At 35.6% G+C, this 18,161-nt stretch overlaps 1 protein-coding gene and 1 pseudogene across 2 annotated transcripts; both read left to right on the top strand.

The window, feature by feature from the left end:
• The first annotated feature begins 3,366 nt into the window (after positions 1 to 3,366).
• On the top strand, positions 3,367 to 13,423 carry LOC145587817 (amine oxidase [copper-containing] alpha 2, peroxisomal-like; annotated as a pseudogene). The gene is made up of 5 exons (XR_014101442.1): positions 3,367 to 4,255; positions 9,612 to 9,996; positions 10,096 to 10,209; positions 10,662 to 11,202; positions 13,109 to 13,423. The product of XR_014101442.1 is annotated as an amine oxidase [copper-containing] alpha 2, peroxisomal-like (transcript).
• A 1,144-nt stretch (positions 13,424 to 14,567) lies between these two features.
• LOC145588856 (uncharacterized) lies at positions 14,568 to 16,455 on the top strand. The gene is made up of 5 exons (XM_081645453.1): positions 14,568 to 14,620; positions 14,733 to 15,181; positions 15,265 to 15,656; positions 15,793 to 15,907; positions 16,223 to 16,455. The coding sequence occupies exons 1-5, from the start codon at positions 14,568 to 14,570 to the stop codon at positions 16,453 to 16,455; spliced, it is 1,242 nt and encodes a 413-aa protein (XP_081501579.1).
• Positions 16,456 to 18,161: the final 1,706 nt, after the last annotated feature.

The following is an 18,161-nucleotide window of genomic DNA, read 5'->3' as shown; positions in this document are numbered from 1 at the left end:
GTGAATAACCACATTCCAATTGAAATGAAATCTTTAGGATAAATCAATGCAATTTAGGAGGAATCAATGAAAGGACATCAATACGAATCTTTGATTATCAAATTGGGAGGATTAAGAATTCTCACTTTTTATTGTCCTTAAAAAAAAGTAAAAAAAATAGAATTCTCACTCTTTCTTAGATTCATGGACCTAATTTTTCAATGGGAACCACAAGGCTTAACATATGAATGTGAAAATTCCTAGTCATGTCACACATATAACTAAAGAATTAGAGGCTATTAAAATGCAATTAAGTCCTTAATCCGGTTTTATAAATCACATAAGTCAAACAATAAGCTACCAAGCATATTTTCAAAAATTAACATGGCTATGCATAGGTCAACTAATTATACACGTGATTATGTGATAAAGCGTCATGTACTTGAAATGAATACTCCCTCTATTCCCAATTGTTTGCCCTAAACTATAAATCCACTTTATTATGGCTTTGGCCAAAAAATGGTGCACATGGATTGACACAAATATCAATGAGGAGAGAGAGAGAGTGTGTGTGTGCAAGTGGGAAAACATGCCAAAAGTAGTATGGGGCAATCTTTTGGGGACGCCTTAAAAAGGAAAATGGAGCATACAATTAGGGAGAGAGGGACTAATAAATATGTTAAACACCTAATGTTATAAAACTCGATAATTGTAATAAAGCTACTACGTGTGCTCGAAATGGCTAATATGTTAGTCACCCAATGGTGATAAAAATATGTGGTATACTAATATGTTAGTCACCTAGTACTACGGGCCAGTCTTGTAACTAACAAGAAAAAGAAGAGGAATGGAGGACAAATATCTAACTTTGAGTTGATAGTATGCAGTAAAGTTTAAAAGGGGCGCGTGAAGAGGTGAAAGTTCATTCGGTTTGTGGTGTGGTTTATAGCTCAAACTGAAACCAAACCATATTTTTGGTTTTGGGATTTTTCAAACCACACCGCACCATACTATTATTGAAACCGAACCAAACCACACCATTTTAAACTCTATTTTTTTTTAAAAAAGAAAAAATTAAAAATAAACCACACTGCAATTTTTTGGACCTAGTGATTTAGACCTTAATTTTCAACTTTTTATGGGCCTAATTACTTTGAACCTATTTTTAGGGTTTGATTATCCAAAAATAAAGCCAACAAATGTCAAATATCAAATAATGAAATAATAATTCTAATTTCTAATGAAGCAATGATAGTGACTATTTTTTCTTTTTTGGAAACAGATAATGACTAAGTTTTACAAAGCCTGTAATTTGGATATAGGCTATATTTTAGTTTGGATTTCGAATTTTCGGTTTTTCATAAACCTTAAACCGAAACCAAACCACAAATCACAATTTTTTTTTCTCAAACCAAAACGAACCATATTAGGAAAAAAAAACCGCATTGTATTTCTAAGGGTTACTCAGTCAAAAGTTAATACTTAGTCAAGGGTTACTCAATCGAGCAGGGGTTACTCGATCAGAGGTTACATGGACAGGGGTTACCTGGTTAGTGTTTTGTATGTGTTAGTCGATTGATTTTTAAATATATAAAATAAAAACAATTGTGAATTTTTTAATGGAAAATAGTGGACCTTATGGTGGTTTATTTTTTATTTTTAAAAAGAATGAGACACGTAATTTAACAATTGTATTTTTTAATGGAAATTACTGGCCCTTATGGTTTTATTTTATTTTATTTTATTAATTTTTTTTTAAAGAATGAAAGTGCACATAATTTAAGGAATGATTTTCAAGTGTTGTGCGGAAATGTTAAGAAAAAATTGTGCAATAAGAATATGGATTCCTTGTAACTTTGGGGTTTATAATATTAAGTAAAAAGGATGGTATGTGTGTTATTAGGAAAAATATTAAAAATAGTAAAAGTGGAAGTTTTTTGTAGTAAAGTGAAAGTTATTTGGAGGATATTGCAAAAAAAAAAAAAAAAAAAAAAATCACTTACTCTGCAATTATATTATAAATATAGAGCTAAATCATTTTACCACGTAACGTCTACATTAATATATGATTGTACGAACATACCATCACATATATTCCATGTTTTTCTTCCCTCTAATGCAATCTAAAATTCTCTTCTCTCAACAAACCACCATCGACCACCATTGATTGAAGGCAAGGTTACGCTTTAGTTAAAGTAGTGTTTTTTTAAAAAAAAAATTGGGTGAAGCCAAACACCTAATTTTTTTTGTAATTCTAGGGAGAAAACGTCTGTATTTTTCTTCGCCCTTCCCCCAAACACCACCACTCCACCCCCTCTCTCTATCCTCACCACCACTGCACCACTCCGGCACCCCATCTCCCCATTCCCACCACCAGAACCACCCCCTCCTCTCCCGACCACCATTGCCAACCCCCCACCACTAGGCCAAAACTCCCACACACCCTACCACCAGCTTAAACTCTCCACACTCCACCCTTCACCGGTCCATCGGTTGCCGATTTCACCCCCACTCTTCACCAGGCCTTGAAACCCCCACCTACCCCTCCATGAGCCCCATAACCTGCACCCCACCCCTCCATGAGCCTCAAAACCTACCCCATCCTCCATTTATCAAAACCCCTTCAAACGGAGTTGGGGTGGGGTGGGGTGGGGTAGGGTGGGAATTGGGGGAGAGCGGGTCGGGGTGTGCGAGAAGGTAGAATGGGGATGGGGAAGGTGGGATGATTACCGTAGTTGGTGAGAGATGGGCTGTGAGGTTTATATATAAAAAAATACATTGTTTATTTTAAAAAACCAAATTTAATATTTAAACTAATTACATGACGACATGTTTCATGCTTCGAAATTCCATTTAAAACTACTTGTCTAAGTTAGCAGCACACCTTAATTGAGGCCAAGGAATTGAGGAAGTACTATTACAAATCAATCAACACTACAAACATCCACTTCCTTAGTTGTACTTATACTACTTTTTTTGCACTTAGACAATAATTTCCGATACATTTTTTTTTTTTTTTTTTTTTTTTTTTTTGTTTAGAGAATCACAAGGGCGGGTGATGAGAATCGATTTCAGAATCTCTGAGAATTGGGAGGAAAACTCTAACCACTTGAGCCATCCCTCACTCTCATAAGTTCCAATAATACTTAAGTATCTAATGTTACCATAGCATAAAGTCCGGAACCAAGCTAAAATTGATCTAGTGAGAAAGCTAGATTACACCTTTTAACCTTGAGATTAAGAGTTCAATCAATCCCCATTAGGAACACTTTGAGGGTGTGAATATCTTATCCTCCCTCCCACCCTTTCAAAATATACAATCCGCATATATAAGTTCGGACCAAAAAAATTGTGTTCATCTCTTTATCTATAGAAAAATATCTTTAAAATCCAAAAGTTTTGACATTCACTATAAATTAAACCTTATACACGCCATTCTCCATCTACATTCTACACCTATCATCTATGGCACCATCACATTCCAACCCCATCCTACTTTTCATTTTTATCATCCAATTTTTCCATTTCATTTCAACTCACCCCCTTAATTCTCTTTCCCCTTCCGAAATCAACCAAGTTCGTGCCACAATTTTCAAAAAATACCCTCTACACTCTCACACCTTATCCATCCACCACGTGGGCTTAGATGATCCACCCAAGCCCACGACCGAATCATGGATCACAACAACATCCGAAAATTCAAATCCAAACCCAAACCCAAATCCAACACGAATCGCTTACATAGTGATTCGTGTTAACCAGACCACTCATGACATTACCATGGACATAACAAACCCGTTAAAAAACACTCCAAAAATTTTAACCGATGATATATACCATGGTAATGGATACCCCATGTTGACGGTCCAAGAGCAAAATGTAGCAAACAACGTAGCACAAACGTACCTCCATTCGTGGCATCCGTTAGCAAAAGAGGACTTAACATACACGATCTTGTATGCTTAAGTTTTACTGTAGGGTGGTACGGAGAAAAAAAGAAACAAGGGAGAATAGTTAAGATTATGTGTTATAGTATGAAAGGTACCGTGAATTTTTACATGAGACCGATTGAAGGATTGTTCGTGATCGTTGATTTGGATGATATGAAGGTGATTGATTTCAAAGATAGAGAGATTGTACCATTGCCAAAATCAGAAGGGACTGATTATAGGGATACAATGCAACCTAGTTCGTCGTATAGTCGTATACCAACAAAAGGTGTGACAATGATACAACCAACTGGGCCAAGTTTTAAAATTGATGGTTTCATTGTGAGGTAACGTACTAAAGTAGATGCAATAATGCTCTTGTTTTACTTCTATAATTATTGCTCTTATTTTCAAATGTGTGATTGTTATGTTTGTTATATGGTGATTTTGTGAGGGTTATCTTCAATAAAAGTGCAATTGTGCGTATGCTGATATGTATACCCTTTTGTGGTTGAGGGGGTTTTCAATTGGTGGCCAATGAGAGTGAGCCGAACCGGTTTATTTATTTAATTATTAAAATCAAGGTCTTGTTGATTCCATCTTATAAAAGTGATGAAAACGCTTTGCGTGAAACCAAACTTACCGCGAGTCTAATATATCTGATATTGATAATGTAATATTGGACATTAAATAATGTCAGATATTAAATTAGATTATTAATGTTAGATACATTGGACTCACGTGAGTCCAACTCACCTAATTTATTTCGTTTAATGATATTCAGTAAAATAATTTCAGTTAAGAAAAAATAAGTTCAATTCAATAAAAAAAAATAAAAAAAAACAATTCAATTCAGTAAAAATAAATTCATTTAAATAAAAACCAGCAACTCAAAGTCTCAAAGAGGAAAAATAATAGAGAATCAATACAAATAATTCCAGTTCAACAAATACGATTCCAGTTTAGTAAAAATAATTTCAATTCAAAAAAATTAGGTGAAATAAACATAGCCCGCAAGATCTAATTGGAAACATGTAAATCCATTTCGAAATGTTAAAACCTAGAATTGGAATCTTACTGTCAAATTGATTTAATCTAATAATGAGTTTTTACTTTTTCAGCCTGCCTTGTGTGTGGCTGGCCACACCGTGTGGATATTTATAAAAGAACAAAGTAATCCCTATAATACTAATCAAGTAACCCGATGTAATACTGACCGATGTTAATGACCCCTATAACACTGATTGAGTAACCCTATAACATTGACGAATTAACCCTTTAACACTGATTAAGTAACTCCTATAATGGATGGCCACACGATTGAGTGTAACTTTTATATACTGAGAATTTCGTATTGTTTTACTTAATATATGCTTCTAATTTTATATTCTATTTTAAATAATTAAATTAAATTGAAAAAACTATTTATTTGCCTTTAGACAGCTAAATCTCACTGTTTTTTTTAATGTTACTTACTACCTCCGTTACATATTAGTTGCAACTTTGAGTATTATTTGTGAGAGATAAAATATTACAAAGTTGCAACTAATATGTAACGGAGGTATTATATAACATGTGCAAAATTGTCAAAATACAATAGCAACCCTTACTCTATTTGGACTCTTGTGACATTTATTATTTTTGTAATTTCATATATGGATTGTCCGGTTGTTCCGTTGTTCGGAGGTAGTAATGCAGCGTTGCTGCATACCCTGAAATCCTGCATTAGTGCATTAACATGATATTGATAATACAATCTTCAAAAACTGAATGAGACGTACACTCGAGTAATTAAATGCACCAATCCTTATTCCTTATTGCGCTGCTCCCACGTTTTTACTATGAACTACGGAGTACAAAACACAATAGTTAGTCTGGACTCTTCATTTCAATTTTATGTAAAAGAGAGAAATGAAAAAGGTGAAATATTATAAAAAGTAAATAAATAAAAAAAGAAAGAAATGTTTAAGTAGAATATATAATTTTTTTTTAATTAACGATTTTCACAAAATACTCCTGATTATTATTCACAATATACCCATTAAAAATTTCAATTTCACCATTTACTCATAAGTTTCACGAAAATGTCATCACATGCCCTTCTTGGTAACTCTGTTAGTCCTTAAGGGTTGATTATGCCATGTGTCATCTCTAATTGACTCTTACTTAAATAATTAAAAATTCTTATAAAAAATTATTTTTAAAAGAAACCCCACCAACTCTTAGCCCAACCACCTCCACACAACCACTACCTAGCCTAGCCTCCCCACCGCTGGTGCCTAGACCCCCTCTCCTCACCACGTTGACCCTCCTCCCACCTCGCGCTAGCGCCGAACTTTCCCCCAACCCCGCGCCAGTGCCCGCCCCTTCCCCTAAACCAAGGGCGTAGAAGGGGGAGTGCAAGAAGGTCTCTTGCACAGGGCCCCAATTTTTAGATGGCCCAATTTTTTTTTTTTTATTTTTTTTAAGTAAATGCTGATAATTTTATTTTTTTTGAAAGCAATAAAAGCTGATATTTTTCCACAGTTTTCCATTTAGTTGTAGAAATTAATTAAGTCAACATTAATGCATTATTCTCATGCCTAATAATTCTCCAATTCCTATGCACATTTTCATCTCCCTTATTCAAGCTTCCATATTAATTTCTTCAACTTTCCATATTCTTCCATCAATATTCTAATTAAATTTTCAAAATTACCATATTTAAAACAAAATATAGAAAAAAAAAAGTCTATTTCTCCATTAAAGTAAGATAGACATATAAAAAAAAATTAGGAATAATATAAACCCTCATATAGTCATATACTCAAATTGCTTTGTGAATTGTTGATTTAAGATTTTGAGTGATTTCGATAATTTCATAGAAGTTCTTGCTTATTCATCCTTTGTTTGATTTAAGGTAAGGTATTTTTCTTGTTTTAGCAATGTGAATTAGTTTCTTTATTTTTTTTTCTTCTAAATATACTACAACTCTACGAGTATGCATTAGTTTTTAAATTCATGAAATAAGTAAGTAAATGTGTAATTATTTTTGTTTGTTTGTTTGAAGATTGAACATGTTAGTGACAAACCTAGTGTAAATAATAATGTTGATGACACTAATAATGTTAACGTTGAGCTTTTTTTTTTTTGACACAAGTGTTGTTAGTGATGTGCCTATTGCAAATAATGTATATTACTTGTTGCTTTGATTAGTAAAAATAATGCATATTACCTATATGTAAGTACTTCATCAAAAATTAAAAATTTGTGTAATTTTGAAATTGTTCAGGGCCTATTTTTTATTTTAGAACAGGGCCCCTAAAATCAATGAGACGGCCTTGCCCTAAACCACCATACCTCATCCCTCCCCGCCTTTCCACTTTAGCCGAAAATTAGGCTACCATCCCAAATCCCTTCGTCGGTAGCTAGACCCCCACTCCCACTTCATCGTTGCCCACTTTAGCCAAAAACCACCACCCCGAAACGCTAAAACCCAAAATTGAATCCTAGATTTTGATTTTAGGGATTTTTTTTTAATTTTAGGGTTTTGGCGTGGTGGTTCGAGGGGAAATGGGATAAGATGGTAGGGGGAGGAGCAAATGGGTTTGCCGGCGCAAGGAAAGGGGGTTTAGACGTCAGCGGTGGGGAGGGAGGGGCTTTTTAGGATAGGGGAGTGTGCAGTGGTTCAAGGGAAGGAAATGGCCGCCGACGTGTGGGGGGTTGGGGTGGCGTCGACGCTGGGGTTTGCTCAGGGAAAAATCTGTGTTGGCGGGGGGTGGTGGCTTGGGCTGGGCTGTGGTGGGTTTTATTTATTTATTTTTGGATAGTTAATTAAATCCTTTAAAATTTAAAAGAAAGGCAATTATATACCGTCACATGACATCATTTACCTTAATTAATGACTGATCAACAGAGTTAACGATCGTCAATCATTTGGGCATTTGGTAACATTTTTGTTAAACTCAATGGCATATGATGAATTTTAAAATTTTCATGGGTATGTAGTGAACAAACAAATTACTCAGTGGAATATGGTGAAAGAACCGTTTTATTAATTAAAGTAAGTAAAAAAAAACTATTCTATCGGACTAGAACCTCTCACTTGTAATTATATATAAGATATGATGAATATTTTGTGCAAATTTTATAGTAAGTAGTAGATGATATTGACAACAAAAAAAAAAGGGGGGGTTTTTGGAGGGAAAAAACAACACCAAGAGTTGACACGTGTTATTCCTGGTGTCTGTAGTATTATACGAAGTATATATTAATTGATTAGATTTAATTTATATATAAAAAACCACCACCCCCAACCATCAACCAACCACTCCTTGCCTTCCTCCTCCCTTTCTCCCTCGCTTGGTAGCAACCCCCCCCCCCACCAAACTCGTTGCCCAGATTCCCCCACCTCCGACGACCTACCTTCACGCCGGATGACCCTCCCTTACCCTTTATCCCTAGCGACAACCACCAACTCCTTTCAGTTGGCTCTTATTTATTCAAACATGCTCAAATCAAGTCCAAATCAATTGCAATTTGCTTCTAAATCACCGTAACATCACATACATATATAATCAAAAGTCAAAACAAGCATTTAATTGCAAGCAAGATGCACAAATTTTAAAACCCTAAATCACCCGCAATTTTCTAGGGTTTTTTCTAAATCAAGGAGGTGATGGTTGCCAGTGTGGATAAGGGGGAAAGGGAGGGTCGTCCGACGGTGTAAGTAGGTCATCGAAGGTGGGGGATCTGGGCGGTGGGTCCTGTGGGGGGAGGGGGTTGTTACCAAGGGAGGGGGAAGGGGGGAGGAGGGGGGGTGGTTGGGAATTGTGTTTTTTTTAATATATAAATTAAATCTATGTATTTAGTAATTTGGTGGATTATAGGTTAATCAGAAGAACTAGGAGAAAATTAGAGGGTAATTATGCCAATAGGTTTCCTCTCGAAAAAAAAAAAAAAAAATTGAACGTGATGTTTTTCTTTTAACAAAAAAGCTTTTATTAGAAGGTTTTATTTTCTCAAAATGATGCTTTTAAAAGGTTTTTTTCTGATAAATTTTCCTATATGTTAAGTAATTTTCAATATTTTCATGGATGATGGATAGTAACCTATTGTTTGGCATGCATGAGAGTTCATCGTAGTTGAAGGTTTTTTGACATACAAATTTCCCAATTACTTTAGGGTTCATGCAACTATGCAAGCCCCTTAAATGATATGCCATTGCCTCAAGTTAGGTTGAACATTAAATATCTTAAATTGGTTAAAAGTTACTATATAATTGGCCAAGTGTATCTAAAAGTTTTTGATGAAAAAAATAATTATTCAAAAATTTAAAACAAGGTTGAGTGAAATGTTATAAGAAAAGAAAAAAAGAAGTTAAATGTTGCAAGTAAATGAGAAAAAAGTGTAATTAAATACTTCATAGAATTACATAAAGTGGACCATTACTCTAAAATAAAAATGGTGACGTATAACAATTAACATCAAAATAAAAATGTGTGATGATTAATTGATTATACAACCAAATCACAACCAATTAAGATTGCAAGTCTGCAAGTCACCAATGAGTTTTTGGCTCAATGGTCAGAATGTGTACTATAGATCATATGTTCAAATCTTTCACCCTCAATTATACGGACTTGAAGTTCATGAACCAAAAATCTACCCCACATGATCAATTAATTACTTAAGTTAAATGCTATATAATTGTGTTATGTTTAGGTGGGCAAATTGGGAGTTTCACCTATCCTTTGACGCAAGAGTTGGACTAATCCTTTCAACAGCATCAATATATGATTCTCAGAAGCAAGAGCGCAGGCCTGTACTCTACCGAGGGTTCATATCGGAAGTGTTCGTACCGTACATGGATGTTACTGAAGACTGGTACGGTCAAACATATTTTGATGCCGGCGAATATGGCATTGGTATATCGGCTGCGCCTCTTCAACCTAAGGTTGATTGCCCTGAAAATGCTGCTTTTATGGATGGTTACATTACTAGTCACGATGGCAAGCCTGTAAAGATGCCCAACGCCTTTTGCATATTTGAGCGTTACGCTGGGGATATAATGTGGCGACACACTGAATTTAGTGTTCCTGGTCGAATTGTAAGTTTAAGAATTTTTCACGTGAGGAGGGTTTTCTGAGATCGGTCACAAATTAAATTTATATAATGTTAGCAATTGATATAACATATGGTATTGCAGATAACGGAGTCTAGACCAGAGTTGACATTAGTGGTCAGAATGGTAGCAACTGTTGGAAACTACGACTACATAGTTGATTGGGAATTCTTTCAAAGCGATGTTATCAAGGTTAAGGTAAATTACATCTATCCACTCTTAATCTTGTAGCCAGGATGAAAATTATTATACAAACTAGACTATAAAGTTGCTGAGTTAATCTATATACTGTACATAATTTGAATAATTTCAATATATTTAGGCAATTTAGCCCATACATACATATGTTTTTTATAATAAGACCCTACACATATCGAGATGATTTTGACAAGACACCATATAAAAATGTTATTCTTTTAATAGCATGTTGAATTAGTGAGAATTTGTGGTTAAATTTTGAGTTTTATTTTTAAACGAGACTACATTGTAAGGGTACTTCACTCGAAATCGAAGGATCATGTAATAATATAATCAGCTAATGATAATATGTTTTAATCTATTAAATGCTACAATAAATATGAGACGGAAGAAGTACTTAATCTAAGTCTTTTAGTTAATGCATGTGACAATTATTGGTACATGTTAACCAGGTGGGGTTGACTGGACTACTAGAAGTCAAGGGGACCAAATACACCCACAAAGATCAAGTCCATGAGGAAACCTATGGTACATTGTTGCACCTAACACAATTGGTACATCCCATGATCATTTCATGACATTCCATCTTGACCTAGACGTGGATGGTCAAGATAATTCCTTGGTCAAATCCCATCTTGACATCACAGCCGTTAAAAAACATCGGTCTCCTAGAAAGAGCTATTGGACGGTCAAGAGTGAGACAGCACAACGCGAATCCGACGGAAGAATTCATCTTGGATCAAAATCAACGGCCGAGATCTTATTTGTTAACCCAAATAAGCGTACAAAATTAGGGAACACAATAGGTTATCGTTTGGTCCCTGGACCAGCAATACACCCGTTGTTATTGGAAGATGATTATCCTCAAATTCGAGCCGGGTTTACAAAGTACAATGTTATGGTTACACCTTATAATAAGTCTGAAAAGTGGGCTGGTGGTTTGTTCACTGATCAAAGTCATGGTGATGATACACTGGAGACATGGAGCCTCAGGTACCGTTTAATATACTTCGCATTTTACCTTAGTTTATGCGTATCAACCTCAAGACACGCGTCTCAAAAATCCTACTAAATCATGGTAGTTACATGTTAAAACATGATTATCAACTAATCAAAATTCAATATTTACAAGGTTTAACTAGAGTCTTTAATGACGGGCAATGCTTTAGGTTGAGAACTTGTCATTTTAAATGCTTAGTCATCAATTAACAGCTTTAATAACTCATTGGTACCATCCTAATACTAAAAAATTTCTTTATTTTAAATTGAGAACTTGTCATATTAAATGTCCAAGTCATCGATTAATGGCTTTAATAACGCTCGTTGATATCATCTTGAGTTGTTAAAAATTGATCCGATTCGAAAATTCGACCTGAATCGACAATAATATGAACCCAATCTGTACCTGAATGATAGAGTGAAATTAGTGACCGGTAACCCGACCTGATGTTAGTCGACACTTGATTTGATCCAATACTTTATGATCTGAACCTGAACCTGCACTCGACCTGATAGTAACCGTCAACCGAATTAATCCGACTCGACAACAATACAAACCCGAACTAGTACCTGACCTATTAGAACCTGAAACTATTATAACCCAACACAACCTGTTATAGAGCCGAGTCATGGAAGGTTTAATAAAATTTTATATACTTTTTGTTCATCTTATATACTGGTACAATTATGCAAACCCCCAATCCTTAACATCATATTGGGTTCAGCTTATATACCTTTTGTTTTATATTATTTCGTATATATGTTTAATAAGATCTTGATAATGCTTGATCAAATTATGGAAGGCGTAACTATATAGGTTTAACTTGACTACATCGATATTTATTCGAATTGAACTTGAACCAAACCAAGAATGATCCAACTTTAAGATTATCTGACCAAAATATCTGACCCAACCCTAACTTGAACCCGGATGTATCATCTATTAACCCACCCAAACCCGACTCAACACAACCCAAACCTAAAATTGAATCCGATCTGAATTTGACTCGAATCGAACATTCAAACCCGACCTACACTCGAAAGACTGAACGACCCGGAATAATCTGAACTGAAATTGACACGATCCGAACCTGAACCTGATATGAGGCTAGATTGACCCAACATAATCTTATCACGATTTAACCCGAGACCTGATTTTATCCGATCCGAACCCGACTTGAATACCCGAATTGACAGCTCTAGTATCATCGGAATACTAAAAGATTTTTTTATTAGTACTAGCAAACATATATATATATATATATATATATATATATATATATATATATATATATATATATATATATATATATATATATATATATATATATATATATATATATATATATATATATATATATATATATATAATTTTTTTTTTTAATTTTTAATTTTTTTTATTTTTTTTCTGTGGTGCAAGGAGGGCCAAGCCCGAACAAACGAACTACAAACTTAAGCAATAAAGCGGGCGAGGCCACACCTATGATGTCATCAAGAAGAAAGCAATATACGTAGTATTCAAATTTAGTTATATGCAATTGAATTACCAGAATAGTGGTACCTGTGACACCGAAGGGTCGAAGAAAAGAATTTATAATAAATAATAATGCATATAGCCATAATATAATGATTGACATTTTTGTTTGGGAAAAACTTACAAGTATCATAGGAATTTTAGGGAAAATTAAAATGAAATTTTCTTTTTTAATTTCTACAAAATTATGTAAATGTCACGTTATGCACTATTTTACTGTACAATAGTGATACGAAGTATTTTCTTAGAATTTCTCATGCAACTCCGCTAATATGTGGAAAAAAAATGAGTATAATTTTTTTTTTTAAAGATACTATAGTACAATAGTATTGACAATTTTTTTTTGTTAATGCGATATACATGCAGAGATAGGGAAATAGAGAACAAGGACATTGTATTATGGTACACAATGGGTATCCATCATGTTACAAGCCAGGAAGATTTCCCACTTATGCCAACAGTTAGCATTGGATTTGAGCTTCGTCCAACCAATTTTTTCGAGACTAATCCTGTTCTTTCCGTTAAGTTACCTAAAGATATTAGGTGGCTTAATTGCTCAATGAAGATGAACCATTCTTATTAATACGGATATTTCTAATTTTCAAGCAAGCTGAGGCCAATCGAATTTGTAAGGCATTTATTGGCCTGGTTAGCCTTTTAATGAACTTATCTCGATTTATAAATTAATGCTTTTTTGAACTGTAAAATATGAAACATATTACTGTAATAGTTTAGCTATTCGACAAAACTAAAGTGTATTCTTTCACACTAATCGAATAAAATTCATGTGAAATTTGAAGTTCTAAAAGTGAAAGAGAACGAATTGAAGTCTCAATCATGTTTTTCATTAAACATGCGTGCATCACAAAAGAATGCCAAGTCAAATTAATGAATCATAGTAGAGCTAAGTAACAATAGCTACCACTATCTATTAGAGTCCGGTTTGGTTATTTGGTTATATTTATGTTAATATTGTATTTATGTTAAGTTTATCTTGTTAGGACTTTTAGGCTAATTAAGTTTCCTAAATTGTATTGTGTATATATATGTGATAATTATCAATGCAAAGGTTAAGCCGTTTTCTCCAGTATTTCCCTGAGTTTAACATGGTATCGAAGCTTCTCTAATTTCTAGAGATTTTTACGTCGATTTTGGTTAGTTCTTGATTTAATTCTGCATCTTAATTTTTTATTTGAGAATTTTCAGCTTCAGCTTCATTTTTATTTTTTATTTTTAGAGATTTCTTTCCTTGCAAAATCAGTTTACTTTTCTCGAAATGAGGGCTCACAAACCCTAATTTTCTTTGGTTCAATTTTTGTTTGGTATACGCATCTTTAGGTGTGTGTGCTAGTTTGTGTGTGGTGCTCCTTGAGGGTGCTGTGTGATGCGCATAGAGGGTGCTGTGCGTGTGTTTGGTTGGTGTGGTGTTGCTGTGTTGTGCGTTGTGACAGTGAGTGTTGTGGTGCGCTGGGAGTGTGTTTGCTGCGATAGTGGTGTGTTGTACTGTGTGTAGTCTATTGCTGATGTGTGTGGTGCGTAGCAGTGGGTGTGTGATGCGCTATTGTGTGCTGCATTCGTGTTGCTGTTTTTTTGTTGTTGCGTGTGTTGCGAGTTGTTGTTTTGCTGCTGTGGTGTTGCGGCAGCTTTGTTAGGCAGTGTGTGTGTTGTGTAGTTTGGTTGTGTGCTTGTAGTTGTGTGTGATGGCTGGTGGCGCAAATCCCCCCTCCTCCTCCTCCAAAGTACGAGCCCTTCACCGATTATTACCTTCATCCTAGTGAAAGCTCTCAATTGGTGATTTGTCCCGTTTTGCTTACCGTCGACAACTATGAAGAGTGGTCGAGGTCAATTCGCAAAACCTTCGGTCCAAGAGCAAACTCGGTTTTGTTGATGGTTCTATAGTCCAACCTGATCCCAAGCACGAGGATTATTGTCAGTGGGGTATTGTTAATTCTACTGTTGTTGCTTGGATTTATAATACTCTTGATATTAGCATTCGTTCTACTGTTATTATTCTTGATGATGCTAAAACCTTGTGGGATGATTTGCGTGATCGTTATTCTCTTGGTAACGTTCCTCGTATTTTTAAACTGAAACATGATATTGCTGATTGTAAGCAAAGAGGTCGATCTGTTGTAGTTTATTATGGTGAATTGAATAAATTGCAGAATTTGTTGTGTAGTTATGTGAAATTGCCTGCTTGTACTTGTTCCGCTGCGAAAGAATATGCAAAGTTGCATGAAAATGAGTTGTTGCATCAGTTTTGTCTTAGTTTGGAACTTAAGAAGTTTGGTTCTATGGTGTCTACTTTGTTGATGAGTGATCCTTTGTCTTCTATGAATGCTGCTTATGCTAAGGTTATTGCTGATGAGCATAAGCAATCTGTGTTTGAGGCACTTGAGACCTCTTCTTCTTCTGTGACTGTTGGTTTTAATGCAACAGGTACGGCTTCCGGTTGAACTTTCGAACGGATTGAGTGTACTTATTGTAAAAGGTCTGGTCATGATAAGTACCACTGTTATCAGCTTCATGGCTTCTCAGGTGGGGGTGTGGAGGTCGTGGTGGTCGTGGAGGTAGTGGTGGTCGGTCGTCTGGTAAGGGCAAGGGTGAGTTTGCTGGTGCTGCTGGTAGCTCTCGTGGTAATAATGAGCCGGTTTCTGATTCTGATCGTGGAAGTGTTCCTACGATTTCTGATGCTCAATGGAAGGAACTCATGTCTGCTGTAAAGCGTGCCAAGTCTGGTTCTTCGTCAGATGGCAACAAACTTGGTACGTATAATTCCATTGGTTGGCTTATTGACACTGGAGCTTCAAATCATATGTCTGGTAATATTGATCTTTTTACTGATTTACGTGACATTTCATTGCCTGTTGGTTTGCCCAATGGGAAGAGCACGACGGCAACAAAAGAAGGAAGAGTTATTTGTTTGATAATTTAACTCTTGATAATGTTTTATATGTTCCTGCTCTAAAATGCAACTTGTTATCTGTGTCTCAATTGTTAGAAAAACAATCCAATTTTTTATGCTCACTGACAAGCTTTGCATTATTCAGGACCGCAGTTTGAGGAACCTGATTGGAGAGGGGGTACAATATGACGGGGTCTATATTTTTCGTCCAGTTTGTGCTCGGAATCTGCAGGCGAACAAAGTAGTTATTTCAGATGCAAGTTTGTTATGGCATAGGCGTCTCGGCATCCGTGAATGCAAGTTGTGAGCTCTCTTCCAGGAGTTTCTAGTAGCCGTAGTAATCATCGTAGTGACTCTGTTTGTTCTTTTGATTGTTCTATTTGTTTTATGGGGAAGCAACCCTGAAACTCTTTTCCGTTAAGTATGAATAAAGCATCTGGAATTTTTGATTTAGTTCATTGCGATATTTGGGGTCCGAATAAGATTGTTTCTAGTTGTGATGTCGTTATTTCCTAACCATTGTTGATGATTTTTCTCGTGCTACTTGGGTGTTTTTAATGGTTGGTAAATATCAGGCTTCTCAGATCAGTTGGTTCGTGAGTTCTGTGCTATGGCTAAGACTCAATTTGGCAAGAAAGTGAAGGTGGTTCGTAGTGATAATGGTCAGGAATTTCTAAGTTTGGGGTCGTTCTTTGCTCAGAAGGGTATTCTGCATCAAACATCGTGTGTTGATACGGCACAACAGAATGGTAGAGTTGAGCGTAAACATCGTCACATTTTAAATGTGGTCCGTGCTCTTCGATTTTAGGCAAAGCTGAAGGATTTATGTCTTCGTCAAGTGCAATTACTAGATATATAATGGATCGAATTATGGAGATAATTAAGTTCGTTCTTTTGGGTCGTCATCATCTGTTGCTAGACGTGATCAATGATCTTTGGGCTAGTCAAATAGTCAAAAACCCAATAGAATGGATCCTATAAGGTCACACAAAAGGGTGATGGATTGAACAACAGAAAAAAGCCCATTATTGGGCCTCATGGAGTGGCCGGCCATATGGGTTGTAAAGGGAGAGTATTGTGGGCTTGGTTTGGACTCTAGATATACATATGATGTATAAATAGATGCCTTACCTAGGGTTTGACAGAACACACTTAACCAGTTATTTTAGAATTGACTAGTCAGCAACCAAACCCTAGCCTCACACAATCTTTCTCCTTACTCCCTTCCTCACATCTGTACAACCGTGCAGCCTTTAGTGTAAGGTGGCGCATGGTGGTGGTGTGGTGGTGTTCGTGGTCGGTTTTCTCCTCCCCTCTCCGTAGAAGGTGGTTCGAAGTGTTCGTGCCCAACTACCTAGCAGTAGTGGAGGTTCAATCCTATCCCGTAGACTAAGTAGAGGAGAAATGCTTGGGGCTCTATTATCTCCCTGATTTGTCAGTCAATCGCTTGTGGAAATCACGCGTCAAAGGTATGTATTATGTGATTCTTTATGTGTTATGCTTGTAGATCCTGTTTAGGTGCAAACGAATATGATTCGTGAAATTATGCATTAAAGTACCTAAAACCCTACATTAGTATCAATTAGCCTCTTGCATTTACGCATATTGATCATAAATCTTTGATGTCCACAAAATTTAATTCAATTAAGAGGGAGAATAATTTAATTATGGTTCAATCTTTATACTAAATGGAGATTTAATTTTTGGAATTTGATTAAATGTGATTTAATTATGCTCAAAATAGCCTAGAATGGATCGAATTTTGCCCTATTATGCTCGAAAATCTCAAAACCCCCAGCCCTAGATTCGAATTTTTCGAAACCCTATACCCTAAAATTTTGATTTTTGTGTTTTAATTTTTGAATAATTTCGATTGTTTTATGCTTCATGATTTTAATCTAGTTGATTTCATGTATAAATTGTGAATTTTGCATGATCAATGATTTAATTTAAAAGTTAAATTAAATTGGGGATTATTTTTCATGAAGAACCCTAGATTTTAAAATTAGATTGTGAATTTAATTTTGATTTGATGAATTAGCATAAAAGTTATGTTATAATTTATCATGGATCACATTAATTTTATTTAACAAAAGTTGTTGATTAAAATTGAAATAAAAAAAATTTTGATTGAAGTTTTCAAGCGGCAGCCGTGGCTGGGTGGCGCAGCCACGGTGGCTGTCGCCGGCGGTGGTCCAAGAGGGAGGGCAGGGGCGGGGCAGTAGGGGTCCTAGAGTAAAAGAGCTGCAGCAGCAGCACCGTATAAAGTGTTGCGCGGCATTGCTGCCGCTACTGCTGTACCGCTGCTTCGGCAGCGTACACTGTCAAGTGTACGACCATCGTGGCCGGCTTAGGCTGGCCACACCACGGTGGCTGGTGCACGGTTTTTCAAAAAAAAAATTATTTTTATTTAAAAATATTTCAGATAAATATGATTTATTTTGGGATAAAATAGAATTGTTTTGAAATAAAATCTTTTATTTGGGATAAAAAAAAAACTTTCAAAAGTTGTTA

Source organism: Chenopodium album, chromosome 17 (genome assembly GCF_948465745.1).
Source record: "Chenopodium album chromosome 17, dcCheAlbu1.1, whole genome shotgun sequence".
Lineage (NCBI taxonomy): Eukaryota > Viridiplantae > Streptophyta > Magnoliopsida > Caryophyllales > Amaranthaceae > Chenopodium > Chenopodium album.
The sequence above is the reverse complement of the archived record's forward strand: the minus strand, read 5'-3'. Positions and strand labels throughout refer to the sequence as shown.